Below are 16390 nucleotides of genomic sequence, written 5' to 3' on the forward strand. Positions count from 1 at the left end.
GTGGGTTAACTTCTTAGATCCTGATGTGACAGGCTGCGTGTCTCCAATTAAGCTATGGGACAATTTTGTCTCTTGTTTATGGTCAAGGTTTCATCAACCTGTAAGAAATCCTATTTCATTTACCCAGTTCGTCATTTCAAGGGAAACCCAGAAGTTAAAGAAAGCTTGCAACAAAACTGCTATGGCAATTAGGAAGAGTCCTGACTTCAAGGCACTATTTATCAAGTTTAAGGAATTGCAGAAATGTTATAGGAAGGCTGTTCAGAGATGTTCTAATTTGTTTTGGGCAAAACTTATAAGCGCCAGTAAGGACTAGAACTCAAGAAAGTTCTGGTTCCTTATTAACAATCTAACAAAGAATCAAGGGGGGCCTGATACTGTTAATATCTCAGAAGGTGACTGGACCTCCTTTTTGGTCAGACACTTCTCAATAAGTATGTCTAAAGAGACCCAGTCATGTGCGTGGGTTCAACGCCTATAGTAGTCCCACCAATTACATTTTAGCCTCAGTTATCAATGTCCTTGCCCCTCCAATTAGAAGTTATGACCTTTTCTCTGCCCCGTCTTTGTCGTGTTATCTCTAAGGCAAAATGGGACTGCGCTCCGGGTCCGAATGGCCTTCTGTAGATGCTGTTCAAACAGGAAATATCCTTTTGGGCAGATCATCTTGCAAACCTTTTCGATTATTATATCTTGTCCTTAATAATTCCAGAGTCTTGGGGTGGTGCTTTAATTCACTCACTACACAAACGCGGCTGTAGGTCTAATCTAGCCAATTTTAGAATGATAGCATTGCTTGACAATGAGGCTAAGTTTTATGCCAGTCATTTGCTAGAAGATCTTCAATCTTGGACTGAGCTGAAGGGCCTAATTTCTATATGTCAAACGGGGTTCTCTGTTGTATCAGGGATATCCACTAATTTATTAGCCCTGTCCATTTGGATGAACAAGGCAAACTCATTAGGCGGCATTGTTGTTCTGTTGATTTTAAGGCAGCCTTTGATCGGGTCCCCAGGAGTTCCCTGTGGGTCAAACTACAAAATTGGGGAATTCCATCTGTGCTCCTGGGGGCTATTATAGAATTACACACAGACACCTGGGTCCGCATTAAATTAGGAGATGGCCGCTCCCTTGCCAGGAAAATTCCCACCTTTCATGGAGTGAAGCATGGATGCGTGCTTGCCCCCTTGCTTTTTAATCTGTTTATTGCAGACATGTCACCTTCGGTTTAGCCATTTACTCTATGCTGATGATTTGGCAATATTTAGCCACACCAAGGTTGGCCTACAATGGTTGCGTAATCAATTTGCACTTTATACAGCTGTGAATCATCTGGAAGTAAATCTGCTAAAAACAAAGTGGATTCTTTTGGCAAGAAAAGGCCTTTAGGAAGCAACTGGTATTATAAGAGCAATAAACTTATTTCAGACCACTCCTATAAATATTTAGGGGTGCATTTCGATGCCAGGGACAGCCTTGTTAGGCACAGGAAGGAAACTGAAGTTAAAGTTGCAGCCCTGCAGGTGGCCTTTTCCAAATTACTTAAAATTCTTAGAGGGCCTAACCTGATCCCTTTAATGGAAGTTGTGAGAGCAAATATTACCCCCTCGCTGTCCTATGGTCAGTAAGTTATGTTGGGTAGAGGCTCATGTCTGCTAAACAGGTTGGCTATTAAGAGGGTCTTTCATTTACCGCAATCTGCATCCCCTGCGCTTTCCTGAAACTCTGTCATAAGTTACGGTGGGCTAAATTGGGTAGTTTGGAGTCAGTTCTTTGGCTTGAAATTAGTGCGACCAAGATGAAAGGGTCTCATTACCGCTTTTTGACTGATTGTAAACGGCTACTGAGAGTTGAGGACCTTTGGGCTAACAATCCTCCTTAACCCCTTTTTAAATTGGGTATTAAGAGTGTTCAGCTCTGGTTTACTACTCAGATTGAGCTCTCCTTGCCAAGCATAAACATGCCTGGGCAGTTATTAATTAATTCCGGCCAGCTACTCCAGCTGGCTATCTTTCCTTCTCTTATGGCATTCGTTTGAGCGATAAATTCATGGCTCTAAGGATGTGTGATTGGTGTTTTTTTGAAGCGTTCACCCACCTTGCTGCCCAACCCAGGGGAGGGTGTCATGTACAGGGGTTGTGGCAGCTGGGACGAATCCATTGAACACGTGGTCTGCCTGTGTACCTCTCTGCTTAAGGAACATAGATCCTTGTTGAGGAATAAGTGGAATGCTTTGGAGGTCCGCTCCTGTCGGCAGGCTGTTATTATTTCCTTGGACCCTGGGAATACAATGCTGAATGTTTTGTTGACTAAATGTATAAATGCTGTCCAGGCCAAGTTCATCAGGTGCACTGCGAACAGTGATTAATGGTGTAAGAAAACTATCTTCTGCTCTTGCTCCTTTGGGTTTTGAACTAATTTTGCACAGTCATGAGTTTTTAATTTCTTATTACGGATTTGAATATTTTGCTGGTTGCCATTTTATGGTGGAACAACCAATGCACGTAAGCGCTTTAAGGGCCCCGACAGTTGTTGGTTCCATGTTTATTGTTTATGAGGTGGGTGTGTGGCTTGCAGGGAGGCTCAGAAGTTATGTTTTGCAGCTGGATTCCCTCCTACTATGGGAATGGTTTTATTTTGATGTTAATGTATATAAATTAGTTGAGTATATAATGGTGTATTTAATGTCCGATATTAACATTGTGTTTTGCCGGTAGCTCAGAGTTCTCCATTTGTGCATTGTATTATTTGATTGCTTTTGGTTTTAAATTGTAATGGATTTTAATAGTTGTACAATAAATTATACATACACACAAGTTAATAAGCCATTCCCATTTATGTACCAAGGACTTAGAATGATATCTCCATATCCATCCAGACAGCACAAACCAGCAACCGTTTAAGAAACAGCTGAATACTCAACTCTTTTAAAAAAAACATTATTACATGATGCAGTAACTGTCCACCATTTACTCCTCCTATCACATGTTGACTTTCTCTTTGGCTTTGACAGCTTTGACACTGAACAGCACTCTCCAACCTTTCAGCGAAGTTTGCATCTATATAGAAACATCATACATACATACATATATAAAGCACCAACCTGGTGCCAATTTGTTAACATTTGATTAAAGATATTAGTTTGAAGAGACTTAGTCCAAGGCTTTCCACCTAGTGTGACTAATATAAAGTAATTCCAATTGAAGGAACTTTAAAATATACTTATTAATTTGTGTTATTTTTTATATTTTTATTGTTTGACTGATACCTACATCAGGAAAGTTGCTTCTTGCAAAGACCATTCAAGAACAGCCAATTGATGGCGATCGTGGAATTTTGTGTGTGATGTAATTTCCTGTGATGTAATTTCATGTGACACTGTATGCAAATTAGGGGGCCTCACAGATTCCCATCCTGCCCAGGGCCCAAAAGACCTAAAACCTACCCTGAGCCTGCTCAAAACAATATTATGAACAAAAGCCACAATGGCAGCTGGACAGAGTAGTCATCCCTTATTCGTGGGCGTTGGGATCCTGAATGGCAGGGGAACAGGAGGGAGACAGCAAGCACATTTGGAGTGGCTGCAGCATGGGCACAGCACTTGAACCCCAGTTTTGACAGGGTCTGGCCATAAGATGGTAGAGAAGGTAGCAAGTAGAACCTAGAATACCCAAGTGGGTGCCACCATAGATCATCCAAGTGGTGATTAAAACGAATGTTTTATGGTGATAACTATGATGAGAAATGAAGATAAAATCATGCCTCAACTTGATTTTCACCTGCAAGTGGAGGAAGGTTTAATAAAACTGTGGCCATATAATTCCAGCTACGTTCTTGCAATTTATTATGAAACAAAGAGGACGTAGTGGCCCAAGTGCAGGGGTTATTGTGTGGAATGAAATTACTGTTCATGGTTTATCGATTTAGTTTTGGAAAATCGATCAGTATATATTATATGTTTCTAATGTTCCACATGGTTTGTAACTGAAAGGTTTTATGGATTTATGTTTCATATACTGTATTTTAACATTCGATGATTAAGATAGAGTGAACAATGCCCTGGCAATCTTCAATACTCCTATTTCTCATTTCCTCATACCCCTCCTTTCACCCTTGCAACCTTACAAGATTCCTCTTCAAATACAATCCCTGTTTTAACTTTCTGGTATACAGAGGTTGATTGTGTCTCCCTCTGAGCGGAAGAGGTCTGCTGGGGCATATTGTGGTTGTCTTGTTAGGGAACAAATTATGGAGCTGCAGTGAAGTGAGATGCTTCATTCTAAAAGAAATGGGGCAACAACACAAGAATAAGGGAGTAATGCAATGAGAAATGAGTATGTGGTTTTACTGAACCTCATGGCAATTTGTTAACAGTTTAAGTTTTTTTCCTTTTATGGGTAAATTGATTAAAATCAAATTTTAGTGCAACAAAATATTGACGCATTTTCCATCTCTTTTCTGTCAAGAAAGACTTTGTGACTCCCTATAGCGGGTCCAGACCCAGGAGACAAAAGCGTATACCATAAGCAAGGATAAATTCTTCCCTTGGAGATACCTTGAATAACATGAAACGTAAGAAGTCCAACATACCTGTGGCTTGCTTAGCTTTGCGTACACAGTGTCAATGGCAGGAGTGGCTCGCCGGGTCTTTTCAGCAGCAGCTGGAACAGAAAGAATCTTCAGAATTTTATTTTCCCATTATGAACGCCTACTACATGTATAAGAATCAGAATGAAACAAGCATTTGCAATGCAATCGGTCTCGCATTTGCTCCAGTTAGAGCTATTGGCTTGGTAAGTTCCTAAATGGACTTTTCTTGACAAATAAATTGAAAATGAAAAGTTAAACATTAGTTGACAAAAGCGAACCAAATCAAAGCGCCATGGCCACTATGAGCGTGAAGGAGATACAAAAGGATAAAGAAGTTCGCTCATAATCAAACATATTGGCAATTGTGCAATTATCCATGTAACAGGTTCAGTCTGCAAGGCAGTAACAAATCCACCTGAAGGAGGGACAAACGTGAAGCATTTACCAATGATAACAAAGGATTTTTGAAAGGGAAGCCCACAAACAAGTGAGAGTGATGGGCATGAGGTGGGTGTGGTTAAAAGCCCACAATACTTACAACAGGTCAAAGTGCTTGAGCGCTCAACCTAAAAATTGAGAAAGACTTGAGTAGGGGACAGAAAAGGAAAGAGAGAGAAAGGGGCAGAGAGAAGTGGATAGAGACACAGAAAGAGATGGCTAATTATAGGGAGAGAGGAAAAAAGCAACAAAAGAGACACAGTGGGAAAACAGGTGAGGTGCAGCAGTGAAAGAAAAGTAACTGTTCGAGCAGAGAAAGGAGTGACCAAAGGCTTCGGGGGGTGATCAAGAAGGGAAAGGTATGGGAGAAAAAGATGGAGAACTATTGGCAGTGGAAATTCAGTAGGAGAGAGGAGAATGATAGAGCCGAGGAAGGTGAACGAGAGTGGTGAGGAGGCTAAGAAAACAGAGTTGGTTCCATCTAAGGTCTCCAAAGCAGGTACTCCATCTACCCAGGATCTAAGAGCATGTTACAAGTCTCTGTTTGATACATAACATTCAGCACTTCTCTAAAATGTTAGTACAGTTAGAGATGCCTTTCACATGCTATGCATGAGTGTCTGCCCACATGTTACAAACAGTGCTAGCTCTCCTGTCTGCCTACATTATGCACCAAGGTAAAAACATCAGTCTCTTAAAAAGCACTTGGGCCCTGATTTATACTTTTTGGTGCCCAATTGCACTAACGCAGTTTTGCACTAAAAGGTTTTGCACCTGCTTGCACCATTTCTGTGCACCAACTGGGCACCATATTTATGCAATGGAGCAAGCTGGTGCAAAGGTAGGCTAGCGTAAAAAAAAATGATGTTAGTTGGGCGAGGCTGGCGGGATGGAAGAATGGGGTTTTGCACCAAAAAATGATGTTAGGCAGGTTAGAGTAAAAACAAAAATGACTCTAACCTGCCTAGAGTAATTTTCTGATGCAAAACCATCCATACCACTTAACTCTTGTCTTAGACAAGACAGGAGTCATGCCCACCACCCCAATGGCCAGCACAGGGGACTAGGGTCCCTGCGCATGGCCATTGCACCCAATGCCATGTAGGAGGCCATTTCAGGGCCCCCAATGGCACTTTAAAAAGTACTTACCTATACTTACCTGGGATGGGGGTCCCCCCATCCTCTGCGGTCCCTCTAGTGTGGGTGGGGTTGTCCCTGGGGCGGGCACCTGTGGGCTTATTCTGTCGCGTAGGCTTTCATTATTCTAATGAGACTACTGGATTTTGAGTAGCAAGATCGTCCACAGTGTGGGAGGCTGAGTCTGACCCACGGTGGATGACACTTGTCACCCCAAATCCGGGCTTTGCTCTGGCTAACTAGCAGTGCCTCATCTCTCCAAATAGAGACGATTGGGCAGCCGAGCGCATGACATATGGGTACTTCTCAGGGAAGTCGTGCTCACTCAGGTCACAACCGGTTCTCTCATAAACAGTGTGTCTCATATATAAATGACAATAGAAGCAGTATAAGTTTTAAAAATTGATTTAATAAAACAACTGCATTTTGGATAGCAAAGCGTGAGCTGCAATAACCAGAACTACACAACACAACAATATTAAAATAGTGACGATGAGAGTGAAGCATAGGAATTATGCTATCATAGTGCCACAAGGTTCAATGGACTATTCTTTATCTAAATCATATTGCGAGCACAGCATGTTAAGCTCTAATCCTGCCTTTCAGGTTCCCCGGGAGGACATCAACCCTCATACCTGAGCAAAGGCCTGTAATCTGCATCAGCATCTGCAACAGAGCATTCAGCATACAGTTGTGGTTCCCTGGCTGGAATCTCCCTCTTGACGTGTACTAGGACTATGAAGTGTTTTTATAACTAACACAACAGATGTTCTAAGAAAGTGTCCCTCCGTAAGGATGTGTATTTTCTACAAACGTTGGAGACTAAACTTCTACCATGTTTACCGACAATGTACCAGACTGTAGCCTTGACTGAAGCACAGGGCGATCAAGAATGCATTGTTTGAGAACACAGTGCTGAACTAAGCTAAACAGTTTGATAGAAGAAATTAAAACAAGACTGTAAAACTGGTTATTGTAAAAATAACAGTGCAAAGCTAAATAAAATATATCTAGGTCAAAGTGCACAGCGGCCTAGTGTATTAAACTAACGTGCATGGAGCTATTCTTAAAATGGCTACAAAACAATTCCATGGTGTTCCACCATGGAAACAGGCCCACAGGTCCCCTAACGCCTGCCCTGACCAGGTGTTAAAAAATGGTGCAAGCTTTGCACCATTTTTGACCCCTCCTCCTTCTTGTGCTTGATTTTAGCACGGAGAGATAAATATGGTACTAAGGCCATAGAGTCATTTTTTGCACTGGAATGCCTACTTTGTATCTCATTAACGCAAAGTAGGTTTCCATGTCCAAAAAATTACTTTAACTCCATAAAGTTGGCGCTAGACGGGTCTAGCGCCAAAGCATAAATATGGAGTTACTTTTGCACCGAATTTGGGTAAAAAAGTGATGCAAATTTGGCGCAAAACAAGTATAAATATGCCCCTTAGTTAGCACAGTGCACAATCTTCTCCTAGTGTGCCTGTCTCACTAAGCCCATGGTGCAACCTGTGCACTACCTCCTTCGGTCCATTATATCTGCAGATAACAGCTCGGTGTACACAGTGCAGTGTCTCCTCCCTGTGTGCCTGTCTGACTAAGCCCATGGTGTAACCTGTGCACTGCCTTATTCAGTCCTTTTTACCTGCCAATAATAACATAGTGCGCATAGTGCAGTGTTTCCTCCCTATGTTCCCCTCCACACTAAGCAATATGGTGCAAGCTGTGCAGCCTATGCTGCTATTCATTGCGCCAGTCCACGTTAAGGACCTGGTGCAAACAGTGCAGTGCCTTCTCCGTTTCTATGTGTCTGCCTGTACTAAGCACACAAGACAAGCAGTGAAGAGCTTGTGGTCAGTGCTTTTCCCCCTCCGTGTCTTCCCAGTGTTTACAGTCTCTGTCTGCCTACACTAAGCACCATACAATAGTCCAGTGTCTTTGCCTGTGATGTGGCATTCAACATTAAACACACTGTACAAAAACTATTCCCCCTTGTGCTGCCTTGCATCACTAACCATGTGACAGAGAAAGCACTATTTACAACCTACTTGACAACACCATGCACATGAAACATGTGCAGTGTTTACCGTTTTAGCTGGCCAATCAAATGTGAATAACTTAATGAAACATACAAAAAGCACAATGTTTACAGTCTGGCAACTCTAAAAGACACACAAAAGGAAAAGGAAAAGTAAAACAGTTGACATAAGCAAGCTGATTTAAAGCACCACGACCGTCATAGCATGTTCGTGAAGGAGACATACAAAAGGAAAAAGAAGTTTGCTTGCAGTCAAACATATCGGCAAACGTGCAATTATCCATGTAATAGGGTCAGTCCCCAAGGCAGTAACAAAACTGCCCCCAGGAGGGACAAACACATAACAAAGGATTTTTGAAAGGCAAGCCCATGAACGAGTGATAGTGATGGGCATGAGGTGGGCATGGTTAGAGCCCACATAGATACCAACACGTCGGAAATAAGCAGCGCTTGCATGCTACTATGCTCAACCTAAAAATGGCCTGGGTGAGCTACTCAGGTCTGTGCCGCCACAAGGCTTTCTAGTCACCATGAGTAATACTAGTAGTGTGCGAATATTGTTTTTTACTGGGAGATATGCATAATTTTCATGAACTCGCACATACTAAGTGAAACACATTTTACTGCTACCTTGGATAACTTTTCTTGAGGGCATTCCTAGGACAAAAAGTGAGTTAAGTAACCAGCATTTGACTAGGTAGGGGAAAAAGCATTTCGTATTCTATTTGAACGTGTGTCTCCTATGGGCAAAAACTCTGCATAATTTCGGGTTATAGGAAGTAGTTTAAAACTTCACAATTTGCACATAATATAATACGCTAGTTTAGCAAATAATTTACACAGGTCTAGTCCATCCTGGATGGAAGCAAAGTAACAACTGGCCATTTATCTTGCCTCATTTTAATTCGTTGCAATCATAAAATATTAATTTACTACAAAATACATATACATTTATTTACCATTCGTCTTTGTTAATGATAAGAAAAATATGACGTACCTTTCGGTTGATGGACGATGGTAATTTTATCTGTCAATGAAAGAAATTACTTGTAAGCAGAGTTAATATTGCCATTTTCTGTCAAAATCCGAGAGAGAGAAAGAGAGAGAGAGAGAGAGAGAGAGATTTTGCGTGTCTTTTGTCAACATGTGATATAAGGGCTGTAGCAATAATCTACCATTAACATAAACGAAAAAAAGGCAACACAAGTTTTTTTTTTATTTCTCCCAAAGAGAATATTTCTCGAAATATTTTGAAATCATTGTGGTTGGGTGATAATTTTCATAGCTTATGTCTCATTAGGCCAATACAATACAATATAGCACTTAAAATGATCCCATATAGTTCAGAATGTGTTTTTCATATGCTTTTTCATGTGATTTCTTGTTTGCATGAGGTGTTTGTTAGCTGGTCAGAGCAGCTAAAGCTGTTACTTTGAAATTTTTCCATTTTCTGTTTTGAAAGAAGCATGTTTTGAGTCAAAGGAAACATGGGACTTGCAAAGAAATAAGAGCAAGTAAAGCCATCTAGTGTGGCTGAGGTTTCAATGCGCTAACACCTGAAAAAACAAAGGCATGCAAACACAGACATGCACTAATGCTGTTTACATGAGCTAGTTCATTAAAGTGACACCTATTGGCTTTGCTAATTCTAGCTGCTTCAGGATTTGTCGCTCTTTCCAGGCGCATTCTTCCTCGGCATCAGCAACAAAATATCCTGCATTTTATGGGGCCCTCAGAAAATGTCCCATCTTCTCTGTCCCTCAGTCAGGTAAAGAAAATAGTAGCAGATCGAAAATACGGATCACTTTTTAATCTCTAATAATGTGTTGGATGGTCTTCCTCGATTAAGGAACACAAGGGGTGATTCTGATAGGGAACCGCCAGAAGACCGTACCGCGGTCGAAAGACCGCGGCGGTCATTCTGGGTTTCCCACTGGGCTGGCGGGCGACCGCCAAAAGGCCGCCCGCCAGCCCAGTGGGAAACAGCCTTCCCACGAGGACGCCGGCTCAGAATTGAGCCGGCGGAGTGGGAAGGTGCGACGGGTGCAGTGGCACCCGTCGCGTATTTCAGTGTCTGCATAGCAGACACTGAAATACTTTGTGGGGCCCTCTTACGGGGGCCCCGCGGCACCCCCTACCGCCATCCTGTTCCTGGCGGGAGACCCGCCAGGAACAGGATGGCGGTAGGGGGTGTCAGAATCCCCATGGCGGCGGAGCGCGCTCCGCCGCCATGGAGGATTCTCGAGGGCAGCGGAAAGTCGGCGGTACACCGCCGACTTTCCGTTTCTGGCCGCGGCTGAACCGCCGCGGTCAGAATGCCCAGCGGTGCACCGCCAGCCTGTTGGCGGTGCTACCACGGTCATTCGCCCTGGCGGTTTTTACCGCCAGGGTTAGAATGACCCCCACAGTGTTGTCAAACAGGGTTTTGGAGGGACCAGCCGACTGTAAAGAGGTCTGCCCCGGGGCAGTTTCCGAGGGTGGTGCAGTGCAGGAGTACTATTTTACAATTGGGCTACATGCGTAACACAGATAGCCCAACATTAATATAAGGGGCCAGTTTGGGCTCCCTGCCACCATTTAGGTACAGGTGACCTAGCAACTGGTAGCAGGGTGATAGTTTTGACGGTTTTTGGTATTTGGAAAATTACAAGTGGTAAGGTTTGTTAAAGTAGTGCGAGAGTTATTGTGCTCACCTGGTGCTAGTATGGATGCAGCGGTGAAAGTGGCTGAGGCAATGAGGCTCCTTCGGGAAGCCAGGGCGCCTTGACTTGGTGGTGTCAGATTATGTTGCAGCAAGCGGGTCCCGCCTTGCGCGTCCAGCATCTGAGAGGGTTGCTGCAGTGGTGGCAGCATGTTCGCAGTAGAGGAAATGGCATGTATGAGAGATCAGGTGAGCTTCAGGGGCTGCTCTATAGCCAGGAGAGCATCCCCGTGTGGTGTGGGCAGTCAGGGAGTGTTGGAACCAATCCAGTCAGGGCGGCCCCCACGGTATCAATGGGTTCAGTGCAGGAAAATTCAAAGGGGAGAGTAAGGATGCTCGCAGACGCCTGAACAGCAGTCCAGCAGCGCCGGAAGTGCATGGTTGTGGCTATGCCCCCCAAAAAAGCAGTTGATGAGGGCAGCGTCTGCTGAGCCACCCACAAGGGAGAAGGGTACAAAATTTAAACAGTCCAGCATTTGTGGCAGGGGAGGTGGGAAGGCACTGTGATGATGTCATGGAGCAGGATGAGGGGGCCCAAGCCACAATGCAGACACTGGCCATGGAGCCCATGGAAAAGCGCATAAGGACTTTGGGGCTACTGGGCAGCAAGAAAGGGGCCAGATTAAGGACATGATAGAGAGTGGGACCCTGGTGGGGGGGCAGGCTGGTCCTAGTAAGGAGTTTCCCCAAAATGGGGGATCATAGAAAAGAGGGGCGCACTTTTCTAAAGGGCAGGTACAGTGAGGAGAGGCAAGCCTGGAGAAGGTAACGGTGACTGTTGAGGGCCACGGAGGGGCTCCGGTCAAGCTGGGTGGCAGGACGCTCACGGCAAGAGCAGGGCAAGAGGATGAAGCGCAGTTAATACCAAGGGTAGATGAAGGGCAGGATGGACACAGAGAGGGGTAGATAGGGAAGGTATGTAGGCCAGTGACCTCGTGTCTGCCTTAGTGTTGGCCATGTTAGAATGGAGCGGGACGTGGATGAAGGAGACATAGAAGATATAGGGGAACAGGGGTCAAGGGGAGCGGCTGCACAGCAGGACTCAGGATTAGCTAAGGGGAGCTGGGGTACTGGGAGTGATGAGAGGTGAGGGGTTAGGTTTTGATGATTGGGCACCAGTCCCAAGAATCGAGTAGGGCCACACGCAATGGAGGCAGGGCATAAGTACATCAGATCTGTCATCTTTTTTTACAGAACGTAGAGCAGCACAGCTTTATGGACTCGGTAGAGCTGGGGGTGGCTCAGAGGCACTGACATGAATTGATGGCTGGGCCCAGGACACTTCACCAGACGTTGACAGGGGAGCTTACCATGGCAGACAGAAGAAGGGCTGGAACAGCATTATCTGCCCCACCTGTGGGTAGGTCTTGAACGGCCTCTGGCAATTACAGCACACTGGACAGAAGGGGGGCATTGACGGAGTGGTACAGAGGGGTCAGGTTGGCCCTCCCGGACACTGTGGGCCATATTTATACTTTTTGACGCAAAACTGCGCTAACGCAGTTTTGCGTCAAAAAAATTAGCGCCGGCTAACGCCATTCTGAAGCGCCATGCGGGCGCCGTATTTATTCGATGACGTTAGCCGGCGTTAGCCGCCGGCGCTGCCTGGTGTGCGTGAAAAAAAACGACGTACACCAGGCAGCACCAGCGTAGGGGGATATGGAGCTTGGGCGCCAAAAAATGGGGCAAGTCAGGCTGAGGCAAATTTTTCGCCTCAAACCGATTTGCGCCATTTTTTTCGACTCCCAACCCCCATTGAAATGACTCCTGTCTTAGCAAAGACAGGAGTCATGCCCCCTTGCCCAATGGCCATGCCCAGGGGACTTATGTCCCCTGGGCATGGCCATTGGGCATAGTGGCATGTAGGGGGGCACAAATCAGGCCCCCCTATGCCACAAAAAAAAACGTACCTGAACTTACCTTAATGTCCCTGGGATGGGTCCCTCCAGCCTTGGGTGTCCTCCTGGGGTGGGCAAGGGTGGCAGGGGGTGTCCCTGGGAGCTTGGGAGGGCACCTCTGGGCTCCTTCCGAGCCCACAGGTCCCTTAACGCCTGCCCTGACCAGGCGCTAAAAAACGGCGCAAAAGCGGCCGCACGTCATTTTTTTTGACCCGCCCACTCCCGGGCGTGAATTTTGCCCGGGAGTGTAAATACGCGTACATGCCTCGGAGTCAATTTTTTAGACGGGAACGCCTACCTTGCATATCATTAACGCAAAGTAGGTGTCCACGTTAAAAAATGACGCAAACTCCATGGACTTTGGCGCTAGACGCGTCTAACGGCAAAGTATAAATATGGAGTTAGTTTTGCGTCGGAATTGCGTCAAAAAAAACGATGCAATTCTGGCGCAAACAGAGTATAAATACGCCAGACAGACTGGAAGAAGGTGAGTTGGGAGAGGCATTGGGAGCAAGGGGGGGGGCTGTTGGATAGGTCGGGGGCAGGTCTATTCTAGTGTGTTGCAGGTGAAGGAGATTTGGCGTTCAGGGCAGTGGAAGCACAGAGGCTTACAGAGATATAGCATGCCCTGGTATGGGCACTGACCTTGCGAGTCAGAGCAAAAGGCTAGAGCACAAAGATCTGTGGCAAGGTGGCAAGCACCTGTAAAGGCGTGGACCATGGAACTAGGTAAGGGCCAGGGCACAGTCCAGGGTCTGGTGATAGTTTCCATGGGTGTGGACGTGGAAGAGGCACAGGGGTTTGGGGGAGAGGCTGTGCATTGGTAAGTATGTCATGGACATGGGGAGGATAGCAGTAAAATGGGACAGGGCCCTGGGATGGATGTTAATAAGTGTAGCAGTGTGGGGGTAGAAAAAGAGGGGGCCACAGGTGAGTCAGGGGGAAAGAGAGAAGCACTAGAAAGCAAGGCGCTCAAGATCAAAAGATTACCAAACATGTGTGTCACAAAACCGCTAGGGGTACATTTGATGCTACCAGCAAAGGAAAACATCAGTAAAGGTGAGTTTGAGGAAATGCTGAAATTATTACACAGGGAGGTGAGATCTAAGGAAGAGTCCAAAGAAGAGGAATATGAATTGGCAAACAGACCCAAAGTGCCCTTTACGATTGAGAACTGGATGGTGACATGCTTGATTTATACCAGCGTATAAAGCAAAAGAAATCCCAGAACGCTCTGTTGCCCTGTTCAAGTATGTGAATGCGATCAGGAAAGTTCAGATTATGAGAGGAGGATATGCCTGGACTCAATACGATGAGGAATTCTGGGCCCACTTGGCATGGGACCCCACGGCAAAGTGGGGGGAAGTGGACACTGACCTACTGCAGCACACTGTGGGTGCTGCGAAGCTGGGTAAAACAATACTTATGGCTAGTGGAATGCTGATAGTCTATAGGCTCTTTCATGCGTGCCCCAAATGGGTTTGGTGGGTAGCACTTACAAAGGTCAGGCTGGCACAGGGAATGCTTGGGATTACAAATAACGATTTTGCAAGTGGGAGTTCTGCAAGCTTCGGTACGAGTGCTCCAAATGCTCAGGTAGACATGCCCTCATCCACTGCTTTGGAACCAGACTTGGACACCAGGGACACAATACAGGACAATGGCAGCCACATTCTAGCAGGCAGGGGTCACACCAGCAGCAACAGTCATACGGGAATAGGGGGGACAGAGGGGCACAAGGATTTGGAGCAAAAACCTAGTACTCCGGTTAAGCTGGACAGATTGGAGTGCTGGCTCAGTTTTTACAAGGGGCAAGAGAAGAGGAAGGTTCTGAGGGATGGTTTTACATGAGGTTTTTGCCTGGGTTACAGTGGTCCTCGAATGAGGAGATGGCCAGACAATTTAGCATCAGTACAGGAACACAAACAACTAGTGCCAACTAAACTGGGCAAGGAGGTTGCGTAAAGGCAGGATGGTGGGCCCCTTTGAGGATTGGCCATTGGAGAATGTGATAGTAATACCAATTGGAGTGGTGCCTGAAAAAGAACAGGGTCAGTTTTGCATGATACAACATCTGTCTTCGTCTGAAGAAGGATCAGTAAACGATTTCATTTCAGAAGATATGGTCTCAGTATCTTACTCCTCCATGGACATGGCCATGTCATTGGTGTTGACGGCGGGACCAGGGGCAATGATGTCAAAGTGTGATGTGAAGTCAGCTTTTTGGCTGCTTCTGGTTCACCAGGTGATTGTCAGCTGGTGGACATGCACTTCAAAGGGCAGGGGTATGTGGACAAGGCACTGACAATGGATTGCTCAATATCGTGTGCATTGTTTGAATGCTTCAGTTCCTTTCTACAGTGGCAATTCACATGGTATACCGGCATCAGCTGGCAAAAGATTATCTGAGTAATTTCTTCTTTGTGTGGGAACTCAGCTCTGTGGACTGCCAGCGTTTGTTGGTAAGATTCCAGGAGCTCATTGGTGACCTCGGGATGCCTCTGGTGCTAGAGAAAACAGTGGGTCTGTGTACAGTTTTGTCATTTCTTGGCATTGAGATTGATGCATTGAGGGTGGAGGCAACGATACCACAGGAAATGAAGGAGGCAAAGCATGTAATGCTAAGGGGCATGCTGGTGAAGGATAAGGTGAAGGTAAGGGGCATTCAGGTATTGCTGGGTCACCTAAACTTTGCTTGCAGCGTGGTCAGGGCAGGGAGGACATTCTCCAAGAGGCTGGGCTTAGCTCTGCTGTGTTTCTCTCTGCCATATTACCATGTAAGGTTGTCTGTGGTGTCTAAGGAAGATTTGAGGATGTGATGTTTTTTCTTACGGTCTTTCAGTGGTGTTCCTCTAGAAAGACTGGATGACATGGACAGGAGCATGCTGATATTTTTGAATGCAGCAGATGGCCATGGTTTTGGCCTGTATTGGAAAGGCAGGTAGTGTGCAGAACACTGGCCAGAACAGTGGAGAGCATGGGGCAAGAGCACTGTGTTTTTTTAACTGCTCCCATTGGTGGTGTCAGTCTCATTGTGGGGCAATGGAGCTGGTCCTTTGAAGGGTACTTTTTAGGTTGGACAACATGGCAGTGCTACAAGTGGAAAACAGACAGTCAGTAAAAAACAAAGAGGTGTTGAAACTTGAGAATTTCCACCTTATGGTGTCTGCGGCATGAAATTTCCTTAAGGGCGCCGTATGTCCCGGGGGTGCACAATGACATTGCTGATGCTTTGTCTCATTCACAGTGAGGGAGATTCCGTGGGCTGGTTAAGGACGCAGACAGATTCACGATGTCCCTGCCAGAAGAATTGTGGTTGATAGGAAACACAGGATGATGTTGATGGTATTAGGGTCCCTGGCGAAGTTGACCCAGAGAGCATATGGTCATGCATGGGAGGAATGTTTGGTGTCAGGGGTGCAGCATAGGGGGAAGGCATTGCTCTTTGCTGAAGATGTGGTTCAGTTTATACTGGACGTAACGGAGAGGGCTTGTCGTGGGTTACCATTGCAGATAAACTGGAGGGGATTGCCTTTATGAGAAAGTTGTTGTGGGGATATGCCTTATCTGCAGATGAATTGGGACAAAGGA

The 16390-nt window shown here is 45.6% G+C and overlaps 1 protein-coding gene across 1 annotated transcript in view; it reads right to left on the reverse strand.

Annotated features, from left to right (window-relative positions):
• Positions 1–16390, reverse strand: part of BANK1 (B cell scaffold protein with ankyrin repeats 1) — a 2047355-nt gene that overhangs the window by 62227 nt on the left and 1968738 nt on the right. Inside the window, exons 14-15 of the mRNA XM_069230214.1 lie at positions 9198–9227; positions 4591–4661 (exon numbers count right to left, since the gene is read on the reverse strand). Of these exons, the coding sequence (XP_069086315.1) occupies positions 4591–4661; positions 9198–9227 (101 nt within the window). The remainder of the gene's footprint in view (positions 1–4590; positions 4662–9197; positions 9228–16390) is intronic.

This window comes from Pleurodeles waltl, chromosome 1_1 (genome assembly GCF_031143425.1).
Source record: "Pleurodeles waltl isolate 20211129_DDA chromosome 1_1, aPleWal1.hap1.20221129, whole genome shotgun sequence".
Taxonomy (NCBI): Eukaryota; Metazoa; Chordata; class Amphibia; order Caudata; family Salamandridae; genus Pleurodeles; species Pleurodeles waltl.